This window comes from Xenopus laevis, chromosome 1L (genome assembly GCF_017654675.1).
Source record: "Xenopus laevis strain J_2021 chromosome 1L, Xenopus_laevis_v10.1, whole genome shotgun sequence".
In the NCBI taxonomy this organism is placed as follows: domain Eukaryota; kingdom Metazoa; phylum Chordata; class Amphibia; order Anura; family Pipidae; genus Xenopus; species Xenopus laevis.
Genome location: NC_054371.1, coordinates 154400979 through 154425256, shown reverse-complemented (window position 1 = coordinate 154425256; position 24278 = coordinate 154400979). Strand labels below are relative to the sequence as shown.

Sequence of the window (24278 nt, the reverse complement as noted above, 5' to 3'; positions counted from 1 at the left end):
GAAAGATCTGCTCGTTTGGCGATGTCGCCAAACGAGCGGATCTTTGAGTCTATGGCCAGCTTAAGACAGTCCTGCCTGAGTGCTTAAGTAACTTTATACAGATAACAGTTAACATTATGTAGAAACCTGGGGGGTTTTCTGTTATATTAAAGGAATTGGTCAGACAGCTTTGAGATCCCCGCATCGGGGGCTGGGGGTGCCAGGATTCAGGGTGCTCGCACTGAGAGCTCCATGGCCTTTATTGCAAGCACAAATCGTTTTTCCTTACAGACAATGTGCAGCTCGTAGGATCCCTCCCCTTTCCCCATCAGACCTATAAAGTTATCCAGAAGTTCATGGACATGTGCACCTAATTACACCCCCACCCCAAAGCTTCACTACGCCAGTCGAAATCACCGTCTCCATGGCAACGCCAGCCTGCCAAACCTCTGAGGGACTAACTTGTACCACATGTTTTGGGAAGATCTAAATAAGAATGATATTCTAAACAAGCGGCAAGGAAAGAGGGTGGGAAGAGGGAGGATGTGAGCCGAGAGAGGTGGGGGAAAGAAAAACTTGGGAGAGAAAATGAGAAGGGAAAAAAGAGACAGAGGGAGAAATGGGAGGGTGAATTGTTTATAGGAAAGAAATAATTGAAGTTGGGTTAACTGTTTCACTGCTACAGTGGGTTTAAACTGACCTATTGCATTTATACTCACCATGCTGCCCTGCCTGGCAGGAGTGCTTGGGGCTGAAAGGTTTTATAAATGGCATTAGAATGTTTTCATATGGCAAGGGCTGTGGCCCGCCTGTCTGTCCGGAAGTACAGCCGCCTTCTAGCAACCCACTCCCCTGAAATCCTAGTTTATTGGTTTGTGCCGCTAATTGTAAAGCATAGTCCTTAGTCAAGTGAAGAAGGAAGGTGGGCTGTAGATCAACAACTGAAGGGGTACTGATTGTACAATATCAGATTCTTGAGTGCTATATGATGCCAACTTTTCTATAGAAAAATAAATTGAAATAAAAAAAAAAACACAACAAACGGGCCTATAAAACTAATAGGTGCCCAAGGTTTTACTGTATAAAGAGCTATGGGCTCTGTCATTGTGCTGCCCTATAATCTGTGTGGTCCTAGATACGTGTTAGAGCCTAGGTGTTCAGGTAGGGTTTCCACCTTTTCCAGAAAAAAATACCGGCCTTCCTATATATTTTTCTTTTTTCCCTATTAATAACATTAGGATCGGCCATCATTTTTACCGGCCAAGCTGGTAAAATACTGGCCAGGTGGCAACCCAATGTTCAGGGCTGTAACAACTTGGGGGTATATTTATCAAAGAGTGAAGTTAGAAATCACCACAGTCCTCTAGAGTGAAATTCCTCCACTCTCCATTCATTTCTATGGGATTTTTAAATGAGTATTTATCAATGGGTGAAGGTTCAATCATTTGATGAATACGCCTTTCAAAATCCCATAGACATGAATGGAGAGTGGCGGAATTTCACTCTAGAAGACTGTGGCTATCTCTAAAATATACCCCTTAGTGTTCTGTATTCATCTGCCCCCATATCACTGAATGAAAACCTACTACAGGTGGGAGCTCTGTTTGGGGTGCATGTTCCATTACACGTGCAATATAGTATGAACTCCGAAACTGTTCAGACTATAGTCCTAGTAATTTACCTGCATGTCCCTATACACCTTTCTACCTATACTCTACTGTAGGTAGTACTAGATATGAATAAACCACGTTTGTTTGACTTTAAACAAAGAGCTGACAGTGCAGAGTTACTCTGTTCATAAATATATATATATATATAAATTAACCTTATAGGATTGTTTTGCCTCCAGTAAGGATTCATTATATCTTAGTTGGTACAGTAGAAAGTACTGTATCATTATTACAAAGAAAAATAAAATTTTCAATCATTTGATTAAAATTAAGTCTATGGGAGATGGCCTTCCCAGAATTCGAAGCTTTTTGGATTACAGGTTTTTGGTCCCATACCCGTATATATGTCTGGAACTTGACTTTTGTCTCTGTACACGTTATTATTTTGAATTACTATGTATGTAAGTATGTACATATACATCCGCAGCAGGCAAGCTACAAAGGCAGTTCTGTGTCCCAGCATCCCATTCTTCAGAGTGCTGGATTTTACATAAATAGACTAGGCACTTTTATTTCTTTTGTGTGACCTGCCACTATATCTGGGGTTTTTTTTTTGGACCCGGCATACTTGCACCTCCTGACATTTTTATTCCTAGCAAAACTATTGTAGTTGTAAAGTAGTTTTGTGTTATTTTAAGCTTGAAACATTTTTTTCTCTTGTACATCACTGAACCCTTTTGACTGCATTTGTAAGCAAGTATGGTTTATTTATAATTTAATAACCTTGGATATTTTAAACATCTAAGATGCCACACATGTATTGGCCGATTTGTAATCCACGCAGTTTGGACTTTTTTATAGCAGACTGTCCTTCTCCCAGCAAATGTATAAATAGGATTTTAAAGAAGCTGCTCCTCCCTAGTCCGGCTGTAAAAACTCAAACTCTGCATGATCTTTGGCCTTGTAAAATCATTATTCTTGCCAAGCATATTGGAGCGTCCTATGTTAAGTCTCGACCACCTCTACTGGGAAGCTGGTCCATGATCTTACAATTATTTATGCAGAAGGGCTTTGGTGCTTAAAACTACCGCCTCTTCCTCACTGTCTGAAATGTGTCACCTGTACAATCTCTTAATCCCTCTGACAGATAATGTTAGTTTTACACATGCTTTGCTGCAGACTGGCCAAATTAGGATTCCTTTCTTGTGCAAAATCTAAGCAATTCCACAAAGTAGGAAAAAAGTGAAATATTTCATACAGTTTAAATCTCTGACTTAAAAGATGCTAAACTACAGTCCAGTGTCACGTATTAACTCACCGATTGCGTGCAGAGTGCCTCTTGGAGAAGTAGCCTCAGAATCTTCTTCGCCAAAAATCAGACGAAAATCCAGCTCACCATCCTGACATACTGCAGCCCCCATTTGGGGACTGGAAGGAGCGGAGATAGGTGACAGAAACGTGGTCAGTAAAGGAATTATGCAATAAAAAATTGATGGATTTGAAAAGATGCAGGAAAGGAGAATGGAGGATAAAGTTCAGCAGGAGAAGTTATTGAAGCAAACAAAAGGAAGCACTAGGAAGTAGCAAGCACTAAACAAACACAAGAGTAAAACCAGAAAAGGAAAAAAGGACTTAATTAAGTGAGAGGGAGAAAATGAGAATGATGGGAAGTTATGGATTAAATAATGAAAGTCTGGAACAAAAATAAAGAAGGGAGAAGACACCAAGCGCCAGGAGATTCAGCTATAGTTGATTAGTGCAGAGACAAAAGAGGCTCAGAACGAGGGGATGGAGAAAGCGAAGAGGAGGAATGGAAGCAAGTTACTATATATGCTGAAGAAGTAAAAATATATACAGGCACGCAGACAGGGGGGAACCCTCTTGCAAATCCTAGAATCCACACACCCCTGCTGCTTTTCACTTCCCCACGCAGCTCTATTCTATGCATTCCTTCACTCAGAATTCTTTTCCTTCTGCCTTTTTTAATGGGAAACTTATTATAGTTTTACTTCTTTTTTTTGTTCAAGGGCAGGGAAAATCCAAAAAAAGAAGAAAGGAACTTTTCCAGCACCTCCCCCTGACATTTCCAATTGGCTGGAAACCATCCTGACATCATTCCAAACTTTTTTTTCTACTTCTGTCCTCTGCTCTTTGTAAAAATTCAGTATGTCACTGGCAGGGAGATTTTTGTTTTGTCTCTCTCTCATTTTTTTGTGTGTATTTAAGAACCAAAGTTTTGACAGGCCTAAACTTGATTGGCTGAGGAGACGTGGGTTTGTTCTTTTAGCTGAGGATGATAGATACTAACCCTTCGATCATTTCAAAGATAAACAACACTACTATAGTTGTATGAAACGCACATTTTTTAATAACTCTGTTGCTTGATGAAATGTTTTGCACCTAGACAGCAAATACCAAGATGAGTGATTTGTACCTAGTTTTAATTTTTCTTCTAATAAGCCGGGAGGGACTTATTTATCATGCTGTTTAAAACACTGGAGAAAAATATCACGGGTGATGTTTCCCATAACAACCCATCATGTTTTCGGTGACTGCTGAAATCTAATTGCTGATTGATTAGAGGCCATCAAATGATGTCTGTGTGCTATTCTTTAGATGCAAGTGTGCTGTGCCAATTGAAGTAGAGCATTGTGGGAATCCTGCAGCTACAGCTTGGTTAGGTAATAGTAGCTCCAGGATCTTCTTGTATCAATAGGTGCAGAAGGTGCAGATCCAGAACAGGAGGCCGGAAGAAGGTAGCGTGGCTGAGAGTAACAACAGTATATTAGGTGCAACTTTTATCTAGAATTTACTGTAAACGGAAGAAGTGTGTGAGTAAAATACATTACCCTCTCCATTCATTAGCTGAAATGTAACAGGGTACGTAATAAGTGTGCCTCAAGTGAGCTAAAAAGGACATACAGAGGTACAGCCTCAGCAACAAACTTTTACCGTGCTACTAAAAATAGAACAGTCGTAATGCTTTACTTTTTATTGTTTAGCACAATAGGATGTGTCACATTGCCTTTATCTTGAACCGAGACATTTGCAGTGTATATAAATGTTCTGAAAGGATTGCTTTTTCGTTAAAGGGCATCACAATTAACAGTATAAATAACAATCTGTGTACACTTAAACTTGAGTTTTTGGGGGAGCATTGAGCATCATTTTTCTGTTGTGATAACTGATGGGTTTTAGAAGCAGTGGCTGCAGAGGTGCCCTTGTTAAGGTGCCCGAGTTGGGTTGCATGGGCTCACTCACCAAGAAGGTTAGCAAAACACAGTTCCTGGACAGATGTTTTAAGCCAGCTCTAGACAAACCTGGCAACATTGTGTGAAGACTTCTTGTCAATATGTTTATTGCATGTGTTCTTCATAGGCTCCTAGGTATCTTTCCTTGGTTGATAAGAAGCTTTCTCTTTGGGTATTCCTTATATAAAATCTATATCATCCTTCTTCCACCGAAGCAGTGAGAGTGTTATGTCCAGTAGTAATAGTGTGTGTCAAACTGGGGTACCTAGGCCCACTATAGAACCTCACCCAAGAGGCCCACCAAACACATAAGCATGCCTACTGCTGCTGCCATCACCACCACTCTTCAAAGTTTTCACCACCCCTCCACCCCCTTTTATGTACACAGATAAGCAGACTTTACCAACAAAATGGGAAAGTCTTCCCCTATCCACTCCCTTTAGCCATTATCACCCAGATATGTCAGTAAGGCTGCTACAGAAATCATGTCTGGTGTTTAGAAACCCTAAACCCCAGGCATGGCAGTAATAAAATATGTAATGAACATATTAACCCTAGATTTTCCAATAAGATGACAGCAGAAAATGGATAATAAGCATATTAAAGCTATATATGTCAGTAAGTTCTCTACAGAAGTGAGTGCTCCATTAACCCCAGACATGCCTAGTAAGAAAATTGACTCAAAGCATTAAAGATTAGGCATTCGATTTGAAGGTATTAGCTTACCCACACTAGCACAAGCAGAATGTTGCAAACATTTTTTTACAGTAATGGTTTGCTCTTCCTCCTGCATATCTAAAACACCTGGAAAGTAGATGGAGAAAGTGAAAGATGGCCATCATTAATTTTATATTATTTATAATTATTCTGCCAGGAGTATGGTGGGGCAGAAGGGCCCAGCTTGGCAGCTGCAGGTGAGCCGCATAGCCCAGTATGGTGGCAGACAGGCAGGGCCCAGTGGGGAGGGGGGCAGCGGTTGATCCACGGGGGCCCCAGAACAACAGCAGGTGATCAGTGTGGGCACAGCTCCAGACAGTTAGCAAGGTCCAATTAGCGAGGTAGAGATCCTTAGTGAGGATTCCAGCTTGACATATAGTGTGGGAAATCTGTTTTAGTTCAGGTGGCAGTTTAGTTTGCCTTTTATTGCCCCTATGCATAATATCACTACTGAGGAGGAGAAGGGCACATGACACAAGCTGTGTTCCACATTCAGCAATGTTGCATTTGATGTAAATACTGTATACCTTGCTTAACCAAAATCCAAAATCATCATATTTCTCTCACTTGTTATAGGGTTTACCCCATTCAATTGTAAGTGCTCTTGATAATGAAAAGTATGACAGCAGCCACTGTTCCGGGTTTCGGATAATGGATCTCGCACCTCTCTCTATATTTTTTATTATACACTTTCCTAAAGATTACTCCGTATTTGCAGAGGAGATAACAGAATTTAGCACACTTGAAATGGATACTGAATTATTGGATGACATTTGTTATTTTATTGAATGGTATGTATGGATATGGCAAACACTTGACCTGTAACTCTCAACAGAGAAGAACGTTTGGTTAAACACAGGCAATAGAGGTACTGTATTGTTGTTTTAGCCTTTTAAAAACAAAAAATATTGGAGTTGAAATTATATAATGTGGGCTGAAAAGGCATGCTGCCAGCTTTCACTTGAGTATATGTATATGCAAATTGGGTTACTCGTGTAAGAACTGCACATTTTATATGTAGTCTTCCTTTTCAAGTGACCAAAATCATTCGACATTCGACAAGCTGTTTGGTGGCCAGCTACAGTCAGTTCCCTCATTATTTCATTAATCGCCGGGAAAAAGGTCTGGAGTTAAATGAAAGTATGAAATTTGACTTTAGAATTTTGAACTCTCAATATGAGGTTCAAAGACCTGTCAATGCAAGTAAAGCATCATTAGGCTAAGTAAACAAATAAAACCCATCAGGGAGATAGCAGAAACATACTTTGATGTTGAAGAAAAAACGCTTCACTGAATCTAGCCAAGTCAAGAACACTCTACAGAAAGTTAATGTATTATTGTCAAAGTCTGCCATCAAGAAAATACTTCATGACAGTTAATACAGACGGTTTACTACAAATTGCAAACCACTGATAAGCCTAAAGAAGGGGAAGGCCAAATGAGACTTTACTAGCAGAAAAATCTAAAAAAGTTGTCCAGTTCTGGAAGACCATTTCTAAAGCTCCCCATAGACGCAAAGATTTCTCTTGCCGAACGACCGATTTTAGCGAAGTCCGACCAATCCTTCGAAATTATAGTGAAGTTATTGTGATTCGAACGATCGTACATCTTCCGATTTTTAGTCCGACATCTGTCAGAAAATTGATCGGCCAGGTTAAAAAAATCTTTGTGGGTCCCAGTGCAATCTATCTATGTTTGCAGGGCCAAGCAGGCAGCTCCCCTTTGTTTTCCTGGCAAATGGTCTTTTTAGTTGATTGACAATTCATACGATCGTTTCGAGATAATCGATGTCGATCGGATCTTTTAAAAATCTTTACATCTATGGCCAGCTTTAGACAGACGAAGCTAAGAACAACATGTACCAGAATAATAGGAAAAAGGTCATGATTTTAAAGCATACCAGATCATATATGAAATATTTCTTCCTTGTTTACATTTTCTTTGTTTGGTAAAATGAAAATATGGCAACTGCAATGTTATGGCATGGGCATGTATGGCTGCCAATGGAACTGCCAATACATTTATAAGAAGCAGCAGGATGTATTGTGAATTGTATAAGTCTACACTATTTTCTTGGATCCAGCCAAATGCTGCAAAAATGATAGGAATGTGCTTCTCCATACAGAATGGTGTTGGAAGAGGGGATGAAGCTTTGTGGTGGAGATGGCACCACAAACAGCGTAGATCAGCATATTAGCTAATAATTTATCTGAAAAATATTTCTGATTGACCTTCCTTACATACAAAAGCTTCACATTAAGAGTATTAGTATTTCCTAATACTGTGCAGGTAATTGGTCAATATACGTCAGTTACAAAAACTGCATTGTATGAGCCAGGCCTAATACTGTGTGTTACATTACACAGAGCCCTAGCTCTCTCAGCACTTGCCCTGATAATCAGTAGTTGCTGACCACACACACACCATAAGGCAAAGCCACTGTTCAATTACAATGTATTTTTCTGAATTTCTACCTAGGAGTATAGCGGTGTTAGCTTTTGAAAAGTCTGGCCGGCTGAGAGTGGAGTGAGGGATGTGGGAATCCCATAGACATTCTTCAATGAGTGATGATGTGACAATCCTCTAATAGAAGGGAGTGTACTCTTAGAGAACTGGCAAGGAACAGTGAGATAAGCAATTAGACAGTGGTGCATGTGTGATTAACTAGTTCACAGAAATGTAGGCAACAGGATTTGGGCTGCAATTATATACAGTTATGGGGCCTGTTAAACCCGGAAACCTGTTACCCAGAGAACTCCGTATTACAGGAAGGCCATCTCCCATAGGGGCAAATTCACTAAGATGCGAAGTTGCGCCAGGCGTAGTTTCGCCAGGGCTCCACAAATTCACTAAAATCCGAAATTGTGCACAGGGGTAGCGTAAGGTTGCGAAGTTGCGCTAGCGTTGATTCGCTATATAAAGCGAAGTTACGCTAGCGAAGGCTAATTTGCATACGGCGCGAAATTCAAATTTCAATGGAGGAACACGTATCTGCACTACAAATGCCTAGAAAACCTTCAAATCTGCAAATAAAAATTTTATTTTGCCCTACACATGTGCCCACTGTCTAAGTAAGTTGCCATGAGTCAGGAAATGTAGGGGGGAGGAAGGGGAGCCCCAAAAAATGTTCGATCTTTTTCAGCATATCACCCATCATGTAGAAAACACGCCAGCGTTTTTTGGGACTTAGAAAAAAAAAATGACTTTTTTTAAACAATCCCTATCTACTCGATTGCGCTTCGCCAGGTCTGAGGTGGCGAAGGAAGTCTAGCGTAAAAGGTAGCGTTCAGTACACTGCGCAAGTTAGTGAATTTGCGTAGTTTCGTCGCTAGCGAAAATTCGCCTGGCGTAAGGTTGCGAAGTAACACTAGCGAAACTACACCAGCGTTCGTTAGTGAATTTGCGCAGTACTGAAAATGCCAGCGTTCGGCGCTTCGCGGCTTAGTGAATTTGCCCCATAGACTCAATTTTAAGCAAATAATTACATTTTTCAAAAAGATATTTTTCTAAAATAATACAACAGTACCTTGTACTTGATCCAAATTTAACAAATATGTGTAGCCGGCTCTAATCCCCAAACTACATAAAACTCAGTGAATAAATATTAAGACTCTAAATAAAGTAGAACTGCAGCTCACCCGATGGGGGTAGTGACCTGGGTGTAGAGACCCCAGGTCCATCACCTTCGGACACAATGCATGGAAAATATGTAACAAATAAAATCAGCTTTATATCGCACTCACCAAGTTCGGCGATTGGCTCGGGTGCTGTGTCCGAAACCTGTAGCTTGAGGTGAACTCATAACCAGAAAAATAAACACTCACACCTGGAGCCAGCCGATGAGGTAATACGAAGTTTATTTTATTTTGCTAAAAGTTACGCATCCTAATGCGTTTCGTATCCAACAATACGTAATCATAGGTATCATTGATCTGAATTTAGGCAAAATAAATCCTTATGGGAGGCAAAACAATCCTATTCTGTTTTTTTAATGTTCAAGTGATTTTCTCATAGAAATACCTTAGCATAAAGAACACTGAGCGCTCCTGGGACTTAATTTATGTGCAAAGCTTTAATGGTGTAAGTTGACCATTAAAGCTTTGCACATAAATTTTGTCCCATGAGTGCTCCGTGTTCTTTATGCTGATATCACTTTTTGTGGCAGCACCTGGTCTTTTTTTGCCTTTTTCTAGGGGTGAGTGCACTGCTCTTCAGATTCTCTCTCTCTACAGTATATTTATATCTCTTATATAATTATAAGTCCATCTCCCTTAGAGTCCACGTTAAGCATATTTTATATTTTTTTAATTCTCTTTTCTGTCTAATAAGACTTTATTCTTGATGTTAAATATAATGCTTACATTATGTAAGGCTTTATTGTTTTTTTTACTGTATATTGAACATTTTCTTCAATTTCTTTGTGTAAAAGTCAGGGGCCAAGGATTGGGTATACAGTAATAGATCCCATACCTGTATTCCACTGTTCCATTTTATTCTTGCAATTAGACAACAGACTAATAATGGTAAATGATTTCTGTATCTTTATAAAACAATAATATCTTAGTATATAGCAGGTGCATTGCCTGTCATCCTGTACTTTTCCTACAACCAGTGACATACCCACAGTACGGAGGGAGGGATGTGTATAATAAACATGGTCACTGTGGGTGTTGGAAAGTCGGAACTGAACTAGTATGAATGGCATGGTAGTGTGAACAACTGTGTGGTTGCCCTTCTGCTCTACCCCTCACCTCTCTTCCTCTTGTGAGGAATGTGCCATTTCCTCCCACGACCAGCACATGATATGGAGGAGATGGACTTTCCATGAGCGGAAAGAGGGAAACGGAGGAAAATGAGCAAACGTCTGGCATTGACACAAAGCTTACCTACTGCATATAGAGTTCAATTATTCCAACATATTACTATAGCAACATATTAACAAATATCCCCATACACTTTCTTTACAGTGCACAGTCATACTTACTGGAATTCACCAAAACAGTGCTAATGTTACTCTCAAAGGAACCACAGTGTAAATCAGACAGCCTGCATATTGATAAGAACTTAATCAAAATTAAGAACTTAATTGGACGAATACTTTATTATTACTAACATTATTCTTTATTTAGCATTAACATATTCTGCAGTGCTTTACAGAGATTTTGCCTTTTATGTCATATCATTTACTGTACATCGTATACTCTGAAAGTAGGAAGTTCTAAGAAACATAAATATTGCCCTGATTGTCGTAGTGGGCACTGAATACATACTCATTTTGCCCATTTGCTTAGTCAGCCCTGAATATAAATATTGTGTCCTGGTTATAATCCTTGTGAATTTGAGAGCCTTGGGATTCACTGGGAATAATTAAATATGACTCTATAAGGCTCACCAATGTGAAAACTGTTTTTTGCACTTTGCTCCTAACTTAGTGCCCTTGGATGAATTTACTACTAACTGTGTTCATCAAGAGATATATTTATTAAAAATTGGCTTAATGTCCATGGACATCCCTATAGATGTTCCATAATTTGCAAATTATTCAGATTTGCAGGGAGCACCAGTGGGCACATGGTGTTGCAAAACCTCTTATGAATACGTCAGTACAGACCTGCATTGTGCCCGCAGAACTTGCACATTGCACCCTACTCTAAAAAGCACAAGATGCAGATTGCATACCAATCCCCTGCCTCAATTGTGCTCTAAATGAGCATTTAGGGGCATATTTATCAAGGGTAGAATATAGAATTTGAAAATTTCTAAGGTTTTTTTTGGCCGAATAGGTCCGTTTTCGATCGAATATATCTGTATTTGGACGAATTTGAATCGTACCAATCGAATAGCACATTCGATCAAATTCAAATTAAAGTTTTTCAAAGTCCACCAATTGACTCCAAATAGGTTTTAGGAGGTCCCCCATAGGCTAAAACAGCAATTCGGCAGGTTTTAGATGGCGAATGGTTGATACATCATACATTTTTTAAATTTTTTCAAATTCGAATTGAATTTGGACTATTCCCTAGTCAAATTTTTTGAATTCTAAAATTCCGCTCGACCTTTGATAAATCTGCCACATAGAGTTTTCTTGGTCTGATTCTGTGGAACTGAAAAACGGACAGGACCAATTTATAATTCGGAAGTATTCAATTCCTGTTTTCTGGGATTCCTTTTCATATAAAATGTTCCTATCTGATGTAATTTACACAAATGATTCCCAAAACGACATTTTTAAGAGGAAATCGTTTGAATACACTAATTCAACACAGCACCATAGAGTTAAGTGGAATCAGCTGAGCTGTCAATTTTTTTATGAATCAGATGGAATTAGTGGAAAGTTACAAAAGTATCCAATTCATTTTTTCCTTCCATCACTGTAAAATTGTGGGCAGAACTTTGAGGAATGCAAACCGTCTAGGAAAACTGGACCAACCAAAATACTGGTGTAACCGGTACATATATGTAAATCATATCTGACTACATGCACATCATAGATCTCCGTTAATCCCAAGGATCCAAGATCGACATTTTTAGATCACTTGGTTCCATTATATTTAGGAAGCACGCCTAACTAGCCCTCGGAACAACTGTTCAAGTGTATAACAATAAATTTACTCCAAAATAGCAAAGAACCAAAATAAAACAACATGCAACCAGTCAGCAATTACCTAATTGATTGGTCAACCATACTAAGATGAAGGCTAAAGTTTTTGGTATCCATTACAGTGATGGCTATTCACTATTTAGTGATAGTATGGGTTTGGGTTGCATTTTATGAAAATGTGCACTGGACAAGAGGGAGCACAAACAAAAACATGTGCTTTGTAGACTTAAAAGGTCTTTTTTTTCCCCCCCAATTTTCCACTGCCCTACTTTATTAAATACAAATTATAATGCACTAATACAGTACTTGCTAAGTGTTTTGAAAAGATTGAGCCAAATAGAATTTAGCCTTCCTCCTTACATAATGTACAATTTTACTTAAATTTTTTCCCGTGTGATATATAGAGATCAGTGCTATGGGGTCGATTTAGGAGGTGTGGGAACTTGTTAAGTATTTGACCTCATGACACAGTATCCTGAAATAAAAGATGAAAGGGAAAGGTAAGTTATAGGTATCATCTGCAAAGTGTGTGCTACACAAATAATTAATTAGCAGGAAGGCATGTTTTGCTTGTACAAAAAGTTAAACTTGTGGGGTGCATTTTGTCACCCACAGCTACTATGAAACAAACTCTACGTATAGTAAAAAGCATTTTAGCATTAAGTGTTTCCCAATACACTGAAACCAGAGAAACTTCATTAAAATTCTTCCAGTAGGGCAGCAGTGAATTCAACGAAGGACTACAGATTTTTGTGGCCTCCATTAAAGCCAAGATCTAGTTGTCTTCTTAAAATGATTTAGCAATCACTGCTGTTTCATTCATCTCATTGCAACAGGGCGAAGTGACTGGATGAGGAAGGATAATGAAAGGTCTCATCCTTGAATGCAGAAATATGAGAAATGCAGTTTCAAATATTCTCAGTTCTGTAATGATAAATATTTCAGAGAAACTGTTACGAGAGGATGATTCATATCTCTTTATAGATTTGCAGCTATCTAAAATGTACTTGACAATTGAGCCTTGACTCTTTCCGAGCGCAGTTTTATCTTATTTAGTGTAGAAGCTAGATTTTTTGTGGCCATGAGATTACCATAGGGTCAGGCCCCAGTAATGGTTATGACCTCTGTGACTCTGTAGTTACCTCCAGCTTTTAGAGTGTGAACAGGGTTGCTCTGTGGGATTTTCACATGACACAAACCTACTGTAGATATCACACAGAACAACAGGTTTTCGAATTTTCAAACAATATATCTTCTAATGAAAGCTGCTAAATTGTTTTCATAATCTGTTTAATGTACTTAATCTATATATGAATCTATATGTGTATGTATATATATATATTTATATATATATATATATATTCTCTAAATTGTGTTAGAAGTGACACATCTAGCATCATTGTGTAATGATGCCTTTATTAAAGGAACAGTAACAGCAAATTTATTTAATAAATAATTAAAATAGAATGTACTGTTGCCCCGCACTGGTTAAACTGGTGTGTTTGCTTTAGAAACACTACTGTAGCCATGGGGACAGATGGCACAGGTTTAACTGCATATTGTTATACTCTGTAGAATACAATGGGTTTAGATTCCTTTGTAAGAAATAAACCCATTGTATTTTGCAGAGTCTATTTGTTATGTGCTGTGTAACCTGTGCCTTGAAAAGTGAACTGCATGACAACATAGTGGCTTATTTATATACAACTCTAGTAGTGTTTCTGAAGCAAACGCCTTTTACCAGTGCAAGACAACAGTTTTGTGTAAATTGCTTAAATTTTTTGTGTTACTATTCCTAGAGCTCATGTGTGTGTATTTTGCCAGAGACACATAATAGATTATTCATGTTTTTTCTTGAGGCAAACTTGATTTTTGAAAAAAAAATCCCCTATAACATTTGTGCCTCAAGCTACTAAAATGCTTTCCCCTTTAGACAAACCGGGATTATTTGTCTATGTATTGTAATATATTTAAGATTGCCAAATAGGTCAAAGTCATCCCATATCTGGCCAGTCCTAAATTCAACTTTTATCTGATTCATTAAGAATTATATTGCCTTATCATAAATTTTACACAGGGACTAGGGATGTAGCGAACCGCCGCCGATGTGTTCGCGAACGCCGTTCGCGAACACCGGCAAAATTTGCGAACAGTTCGCGAACTGTTCGCGAGCTTCGAACATCCGAAAATCGTTCGATTCGAACGATCGAAGGATTTTAATCGTTCGATCGAACGATTTTCGTTCGAATCGAACGAAAATCGTTCGATTTTAGCGATCGAATGGTCGAATGGGCGACCGATTTTGACGCGAACGCCTATTGGCGAACGTCGCGCGACGTTCGCGAACTTGCGGCGGACGCGAACAGTCGAAGTTCGCGCGAACTAGTTCGCCGGCGAACAGTTCGCTACATCCCTAACAGGGACTAAGTTTTACCTGCAACTTACCAGTCAAGGTTAAAACTCCCATATGTTTGCACTTTTTATTGGCCATCATTGGGATCACCTGACTATAGCTGGGCAGGGTGGGAGCCTCAACTAGGGTTGCCACCTTTTCTGGAAAAAAATACCTATATTTCATATATTCTTGCCATTTTTACCTATTAACAACATTGGCATCAAGCATCATTTTTACCGGCCAGGCTGGTAAAATACCAGCCAAGGGGCAACCCTAGCATCAACATGGAGATGGCCACTTCTCCTGTATAAACTATAGCAACAAAGGGAAAGTTGTGCTCACCACTAAACAATTTAAAACCATAGGCAGGGGTGATGTGACCACACATTTCATAAAGACAAGAAGTCTTAAGCCATTATCAATATATTAAGGACATTAAGACATTTTGTCTATATAGCTACTAAAAATGCCCTATATTTTAAACAAAACATGGATTGTCCATATATTGCAATATATATTCTTCCAGTAGATCATGAAAGCCTTGGTGCAGGTATCAATGTTATACAGTATCAAATTTCTATAGTAACAACAAAACTAGTGCACTCACGGGACTTAAAAAATCAGAAAAATATATTTATTTAAAGCCAAACAATGTTTTGGTCTCCTCTGAAACGTTTTTCAAGGTTACAGACTATTAGCAGAACATGACCAAAGGCAACACCACATACAATACCACATTTCTCACCCACTTAATTCGATCTTGCCCACTCCCACACCTTGTGTATTACTCCCTTCCCTTTAGACTGTATGCCTATGCATAGGGCCTTCCTCACCTTTTTGAAGCTGTATTGATTGTGATGTTTGTTACTCCATATATTCTATATATGTAATTCATGTGATGTATTTGTATAATCACATTTACTTTACAGTGCTACGCAATATGTTGGCGCTATATAAATACATGTTAATAATAATAATAATAATAATAATGACTTAGTATGACTCAATGTCGTTCCCAAAACTTTATTAACCCCACCAAATAATCAAACCATAAGACTTTCTGGGTGAAAAGGCTGCAGCTTGTTTTATTCCATAACCTTATTCAAAACTTGGTAAAATTATTTACCAACAAACCATCATTATTATTATTATAAAACCAATGAGTAACAAATGAGTAACAAGTTGACATGTGTAAAATTACAAGCCGCTGAAGGCTGCATATAACATTTAACAATATCTTGCAATAACTTAACAGTATTCCTGTTCACATACCCCTTCTCCAGCCTAAGGCTAGACCACCATGACTTGTTTTCATACCTGCTGTGCCTCCTTGCCCCTAGGCCTAGCCCCAGGCCAACTCACCTTGACACTACCACCCCCATTTGGCTACCCAGTAGGGGAGCCCCACTACGCCACTGGCTGACAGCGTGAAAACCCCTTTTACGCTGGCTGCGCCACCCCACTCCACAACTGAAAGGCTCTTTTCACCCCGTCCGCCATATCCAGGATAAATATGTCCAGGCCCACCTCCGCCAAATATATTCCATCCCGCCTGTAAAAACCTGGCCGGGCCTTCTCCAAAATCTTGTGTCTGATCACCACCCCCCAGACCGTCTAACAAAAGCGCTCAGCAGCTTGTTCAATTTAATTCTGCTCCTTTCCATTGCCGAGTGATCCCGAGCCCACCGCCATACCAGCCTGGGCACCATTTCTGACCACACAACCACCACACCGGGAAATAATGAACGAATTTTATCAACATCCAGCTTCATTAACCTCACCAGATCCTTCTGGCTCATAATGCCCAAGTGCTCTTCACTTGATGCATTTTCCATAAGTCTGTCAAATAAACCAGGCCACTGTAGACCCGGGAAACCAAACCATTTAACCCGTAACCTGACGTTCCGGAAAACCCAGCTGCATACCAATCCTCCGAGCTGCGGCTCTCCTTTCCGCCCAACACACGAAGGATTGTCCAATGATCCATACTCGCCGAACACCACCTTGAACAAGATACGTAGTCACAGCCTTCTGTGAAATAACTCAAAATCCCTTCCTCTACCCTGTATCCCCTTGGGGTAACTGCCCTCATTGTAACCTTGCCGTACGAATGTAACTCTGAAATCTCTTTGATTCCCATCGGCCAATCTTTTTAACCACCGTATCGCTCAGGCCTAAGCGTGCTGCCTCTGTAGCCGCCCCGATCCGAAAAGAATGCGACCCATACTCCAGCGGAGCCTTCCCAATTTTTTCCAAACCCAATCGCAACACCCGTACAAACTGAAACCTGGTGAGCGGCGTCTTGTTTTCATGTAATAACAAGGGGCCCTCAGCGATAGGCCGGGCAGCTAAATATTTCAAAATGTTAGCATAGGGGCAAATGTTCCCTTCTGTAATGGCATACAACATGACCCTGCGACCCCTGCCTACTTGGTCAGTCTAAGCCATATGTCCACCCTCCCATCACACAACACCACATCCGTCCTCTGAAGTCCCCCCGGGCGCCCTTTTGCTAATGCACACCAGCTCCCCCACCCTGAAAGCACCAAAAAATGCCAAAACAAACGCCACCTGAAATAATACCACTTCATATTTAGAGAAACATATCTCCCCCCCCAGTACATAAACCAAACTGTGTAGTAGGCTGACCGATAAAGGTCTCCTAGAATCCTGTCGGGTGCGACCCCTTGTCAATCCTTTTATCGCCTGTCTAACGACAAAACCCTTAGTCAAATCCTCCCAGACTCTTACCTTAAACCAGAAAGAATGAGTTGCCTTACCCTTCTCAATCTGTGACACCGACCTGCCCTGTTCCGCCATCCAATATACCCACCAAAGCATAAGCTCCACCCTGTCTTGAGGGGAATGCGTAACGCCTACCCAATTACCCAGCTGTTCCCACTCGGCCCAGACCTTACCATACGATGTCCAAGTTGACTCGGCCACGGACGATCTCACTAACTCGCCAAGTCGGACGTCCCGAGCTGCCACAGACACTCCCGGAAATGATGGCCTTCCTCGTCTGCCGTTGGTGCCAGTTGCCAAAAACGCTCCCACTGAAACCAAGATAAAGAGTCAGCAATCTAATTTTTAACTCCCGGAAGGTGCACTGCACGGAAACCCACATTGAGTTGCAAGCATTGTAACACCAAGACCCTTAAAAGTCACACTACCTCAGCCGAGGAAGCCGACTGCTTGTTTATAGCCTGCACCACCCCCATGTTGTCTGTTACAAATATCACCCTTCTATTGCTCAAATTGTCACCCCAGATAAACAAGGCAATTTTAATGGGAAACATTTCCAAAAAACAAAGGTTTCTTGTCAACCCTACGTCTCTCCATTGTTCCGGCCATTCCTCTGCGCACCACCTACCCTCTAAATATGCGCCAAAACCGTGACTTCCAGCTGCATCCGTGAAAAGCTGGATTTCCTTATTAGTGACCTCGCTCTCTGGGAATATCAGCCTCCCATTAAATGTGTCAAGGAACTGACGCCAAATCGCCAAGTCATCTCTCACCTGCTTTGGCAACCGCACATGGTGATGGGGCGCCGCAGCCCCAGACAGCAATTTACCCAACCTACGGCAGAATACCCTCCCCATAACAATCACTCTGCAAGCGAAATTTAGCCTGCCCAGTAGCGACTGCACTTCTCTCACGGTGGCCTTGTGCCATTTTTCCAGTCTAACCACCCAACTCCGCAACTCACTCAACTTGTCCAAAGGCAATCTGCATTCGCCCTTCCTTATATCAATTTCCAACCCCAGAAAACAGAGGCAAGTTACAGGTCCCACCGTCTTTTCAGGTGCTAAAGGGACCCCAAATTTGCCAACTACCTCCTGCAACGTCTCCAACACATGCAGGCACTCATCCGAAAATCATCATAGAAAATCATCAAGATAGTGCACCAGACCCCCCGAATTAGACTTCTTACGAACTACCCACTCTAAAAAGGAGCTAAACTTCTCAAAGTACGAACATAAGATGGAACAACCCATCAATAAGCATAAGTCAACATAAAAGAAACCATCTAAAGCACATCCTAAAAGATGGTGTCAGTCTGGGTAGTAAGCGAAACGCTGACTCAATGTCCGCCTTGGCCAACCAAGCTCCCTCTCCCACCTTCTTGACTACTGCTAATGCTTGGTCAAAAGACGTGTACGAGACAGAGCAAAGTTCCGGGTCAATGTCATCGTTTACTGATGTGCTTTTTGGGTAGGAAAGATGTTGAATGAGGCAAAACTTCCAGGGGCTCCTTCTATGGAACCACCCCCAGTGGAGATACTCTCAGGTCCTCCAATGGAGGGGCTGCAAATGGGCCTCCATCCGGCCCAGTTCCACTTCCTTACAAATTTTTTGGTGAACTATCTCTGGATTTTGCTCTACCCACTTTAGGTTCCCATGCACCTCCCCTTGTGATCTAGGTTGAAAAGGTATCCTGAATCCCCACTGAAGCCCCTCTTTCAACACCTCCGCATCCCCTCGCCTAATGTACCTGTCTAGCCAGGGCCGCATCGCGTCGAGGTTCACCGGGGTCCTCCCCTTTTTGAGCCTCAGCCGACTTTGCTCCCCCTTTTCTTCTCTTGAAACATTTTGCATAGGAGTGTGCCCCCCCACAACCCGAACATTCATGCTTATAGCCAGGTTTGTTGACCGCCGGGGAAGGTCCCTGTTGCTGTCCCCCCCCCCCCCCGGCGCCTCTCTGAAAGGGCGATGCCTTTTGTGCGGTCATCAACCGCAAGCACAGTGGCATGTCCAGCTGATCCCATCTCATACCTGGGTTGGCCGCTAACCTCTGACGATATTTCTCGTCATAACGCCACCAAACCAAGCCCCCATATACCCTATACGCCTCCCAGAACCCGTCAACATAGCAAAAAAGTGGTGAACAATGCTCGGGGTGTTTTTCCCCAATTATGCTGGCTAGCATGCAAAAGGCCCGTAGCCAAATCCCAAAAGTTTTTGGAATCTTTCTATATCTTTTACTCCGCTCTTCTTCCTCTTTTTTCCCATTTTTCTTATCCTCATCCATCAATTATACAGACTTCTCCAGTGGGAGGAGGGAAAAAATTTCGATAAATTCCCCCTTCCATATTTTGTCTTTCACCTCCTGCTGTGCTGTCGACCTATAGGCCGTAGCCCCGTCTGTGTCCCGATCTCTCGACCAACTATGCTGGTGCATACCTCCCAACTATGCTGGTGCATACCTCCCAACTGTCCCTTTTTTGGAGGGACAATCCCTCTTTTGACAGCTCAACCCGCAGTCCCTCATTTGTACTGGAAAGTCCCTATTTTCTCTGCACCAACAGCCAGAAAAAGAAACAAAGTTTCTCACTTAATTGGCTTTTAGCAGAGAGCACAAAACAGCCACAAGTGCAAATAAGATACTTTGTAACAATTTTGAGACACAAAAAAACAGTTTAGATAAGGAGAATTATTTTCAAACGTTCATAACCTGCCGGATTTTGTAAAATGAACATGGTAATTAGGGGGTGTGGCCACAAAATGGGCGTGGTCCAAAAATATCGCTGCACTATGTGCGGAAAAAATTTTTGTCCCTCTTTTTACTTCCAAAATGTTGGGAGGTATGCTGGTGACTCCTCGACCGTGACTCCCGTGTCGCTGTAGTTCTGTCGACGCTATCACCTCTCCTGCCTGTATTCCTAGTGGGAGACAAGCAACCAGAAGAGATAAAACATTCGTGGAAATGGGAACACTCCACCCTCCACCGCCTGTAGCCCCTCTGATGCCTGCCGCTACCTCAGCTGCACCTGCGCTATGACCAGCTCCTAGACCTGGTGCGGTCCCTAGGTCTGCTCCTCCACTCCTGGCGTGTGTCCCTCGAATCAGCCCGGCTGGAAGCAGCCCCTCTTGGGGACTGCCGCCCAGGCGCTGTACTGATCGTGCTGTGGCCCCTCATCGGCCTGGCACCTTGACTGGCCTCACTGCCCTCGCTGTCCCCATGTGGACCATGTCCCTGTGATCCAGCCCTATATCCGGCCTCAGGGGCAGCCCTAGGCTCCTCCCTCTCCCCCCCGAGTATACCGTCTGGGCCCCGTGGCTGCTGCCTCCTCCCCACCCACACTGTGCTGCCGTGACTCCTCTCCCACCTGCCCGCCATCCATGTCCCCCGACTCAGCTGCCAAATTGATTCCAGGACATCCCCCAAAGGCTAAAACAGCAATTTGGCAGGTTTAAAGTGGTGAATAGTTGAATTTGAATTCTTAAAGGGCCAGTAGATGATAAATTTTGAATTCAAATCGAATTTTAACTATTCCCTAGTCGAATTACACTAAAATAAACTTGAACATTAGAATTTTTAAATTAGAATTTTCACTTTTTTCCTTAATAAATCTGCCCCTAAGTGTTAGTGCACAGCCACCAAGAAACTGAGCCATGAGTTAAGGGGACCCTTTACACAGGGCCAAAATGTCTTTTTTATAGTATATTCTATATATACACACTATATTGAAATATTTATGCATCAAGTTAACAGTTTCATGAGAATCTGCAGCCAATATAGTGCAGCTTTGCAGAATTATCATAGACTAGGGGGGGGACAAAAGCAAAAGCCAAAGGATGAAATCCCAACAACACCTATGAATACTCCAATTATAAGCAGCATAGTTTGATATTTAAGTTAACTGACACTTTCTAAAGTTTGTTTTGTGTTTGTACCTTGTATTTGATCCTAGCTAATACATAGTGGTGGCATAACGATCCAATAGTGTTTTTTTTTTAAAAATGTTAAAATGTGCTTTAGCAGACTCATGGTATGGTGATCCAAATTACAAAGAAAAGATTCATTATCAAGAACACCCTGGCATTCCAGATAACAGATTATATATACAGTATATCTATCTATATATATATATATATATATATATATATATATATATATATATATGCGATTAGCATGTTCTTTTTTCTAGTACCAGCTGCAGTTACAGGCTCGCTTCTCTAGTACTCTAGTACGTGCTGGTTCTGTCTCCTTTCACGCACATGTGATATAACTATGTGGTAGTGAGTAATCTCCATCTACTGCATTCCTTATTGTTCTGCCTCTACCACTTCTTGACTTCCAATAGCATCCAACAGTTCATTCACACCACTCTTAGGCTTTGGGTCCAATATTTTGATATACCAGCCTTACTTATCTGTATGGATCCCTTGTAATTTATGGAATATTGCTGTTTATTTATACATGAGAGACTATATTATAAGGATGCCTTTGGGTTTTCACAACTGTTGGCAACATAATATTAGATTTATTGGCAGCAAATTAATTTGTATTTTGGATAATAATGGTAACAATACAAGCATCTTGATACACTGGGAGGGATCACTACAAGAGACTTTTTTAGTTTTTATTTTTGTTTTCCCCCCTATGTATTGACAACACTTTTATAAGTTGTCTCACATTGGTGACGTACTGTATTTGTGACGTCAAGCACTTGCCTTGAGCATGTATCAAATTTTATTCATACTTGTGTACCCAACATTTCGGCCCACCTTAGGACAATTCTAGGTGATTTTTCCTCTCCCCTCCTTTCCAAGAACTATGTTTATTCTTTGTGGCAATTTCATTTCCAAAGTCAACAGTAGAATTTTCCCTAAATATACATTCTCAGATTTTGTAACAGGGTCAAGCAAAGCATGTATCAAATTTGAATAACTTATAAACTTCCTAATCCTGTACTATGGGGCTTGTACAGACTGTAATATTTTCTTTTTGTTTTTTGTGTTCAAAACAAAGGGGTATATTCATTTCAATTGGATTTAGAGAGTGTCAGAATTTCACTCTAGAGGACTGTGGCCATCTCTAACTTCATTCTTTGATAAATATACCCCCATGCACATTGAGATCACAGATTAATAGTTTACACATACTTTATTTTACATGTAATTTACATTAACACTAAGATACAAGGTACATAAGGCCACTCTGAAATATTGAAGGGGAGTTGCTTTTTCCAAATTAGTGTAATAAGGTGCCTGGCCTGGAACAGGGCCTTTGTGACCAGCAAAACATGCATCCCGAGACAGTTGTTTTAACCCCTACGTATGTTTAGCAAACACATTACTGGTTCTGGTTGCAGTGTGGTTTCAGTTATCTGCAACAAGTGAGTCAAGACTTTTCCCAGTAGCTGTATAGCTTTGGGCTTTGCTATAGGGTGTGCATGAGTGTGCCAGTTCCTCTTACCACAGTGAGACAAGTGGGTGAAACATTGGGAAACATGTACTTTGCCTAGATCTTGTGTAATATTTTCTGTGAAGCATATACAGCTGCATAAGGCTTATCTTTGTGCTCAGACTCCTCCTCCCTCCCTCCCTCCCCTCTCAATCCAATGGTAATGCTCTGGATCTCATACTTACTAGACTTTGTTCAAACACCAATTTTACTAACTCACCATTTCCCCTCTCTGATCACAATATGCTCACATTTCAACTCTCACTTACTCCCTCCTCACCCCCTGCTATTCCCCAAACATGTACTTACCATGACTTGCAAGCTGTAGACGTGTCACATCTCTCTTCTTCCTTTTCTTCACTCTAATATCTCTTGTCCTAATGTGGCTACCTCTGTCTACTATAGTACTCTCACTACTGCCCTGAATGAGCTTGCTCCTATAAAAACTAAAGTGCTAGACCCAAACCACTTCAATCTTGGCATACTGCTCATACAAAAGTGCTCCAAAGACACTCACGTGCACTTGGCGCTACCTTTCAGAATCAAATTCAAATTAATGACCCTGACATTCAAAGCACTTCATAACTCTGCCCCACCCTACATCTCTGAACTCATCTCTATATACTCACCCAACTGCTTACTATGCTCCTCTACTGACCTGCTACTCAACTCTTCTCTCATTACCTCCTCACATGCTCGCATTCAAGACTTTGCATGGGCTGCACCCCCCCTCTGGAATTGTCTCCCACGGTCTGTCTGACTTTCTCCCAACCTTTCTGCTTTCAAGAAATCTCTTAAAACGCACTTCTTGCGAGAAGCCTACCCTCACTCTGCTTAACTACCAAATGTAACACCACATACAGTACCACATTTCTCACCCACTTAATTTGATCTTGCCCACTCCCACACCTTGTGTTTTACTCCCTTCCCATTAGAGTGTAAGCTCTTTGCATAGGGCCATTGTACTGGTATTAATTGTGATGTATGTAACTCCATATGTTCTATGTATATAATTCATGTGATTTAGTTGTATAATCAAATTAACTTTACAGTGCTACGCAATATGTTGACGCTATATGAATACATGTTAATAATAATAATAATAATAATAATAATAAATCTATCCTTGTACAAATGTTGTGACATGTAGAGCCTATTTCCATTGAGTTATACACATCAGAATTTTAGTTAGTAGAGCCTACAATTTTTTATCCTAGTACTAAAGCTCTGGTTGCATGTCCCAAACATGGAATACCTATAATGGAAAGAATATGGTAAAAGGGAAGCAGATGTGAGACAAACTGACTGCCATACATTTCACATTTGCACATTTAGCTGGTGATATGCACCCAAAATTATGTTAACCCTGCTATTGAACAACATTAAAAATTCATTGGGAATCCTTAGATTATGTGAGAACAGAGAGAGAGACTGGGAGTAATGGACTTGGTTATAATAGGACATGGCCAAGGACTTAAGGTGGCCATACACGGATAGATCCGCTCGTTTGGCGATGTCGCCAAACGAGCGGATC

At 40.9% G+C, this 24278-nt stretch overlaps 1 protein-coding gene across 1 annotated transcript in view; it reads right to left on the bottom strand.

The window, feature by feature from the left end:
• The window catches only part of nfatc4.L (nuclear factor of activated T cells 4 L homeolog), a 47225-nt gene extending 43571 nt beyond the window's left edge, over positions 1 to 3654 (bottom strand). The window contains exon 1 of the mRNA XM_018259865.2: positions 2908 to 3654. Within this exon, the coding sequence (XP_018115354.1) occupies positions 2908 to 3010 (103 nt within the window). The 5' untranslated portion in view covers positions 3011 to 3654. The remainder of the gene's footprint in view (positions 1 to 2907) is intronic.
• Between the last annotated feature and the right edge of the window lie 20624 nt (positions 3655 to 24278).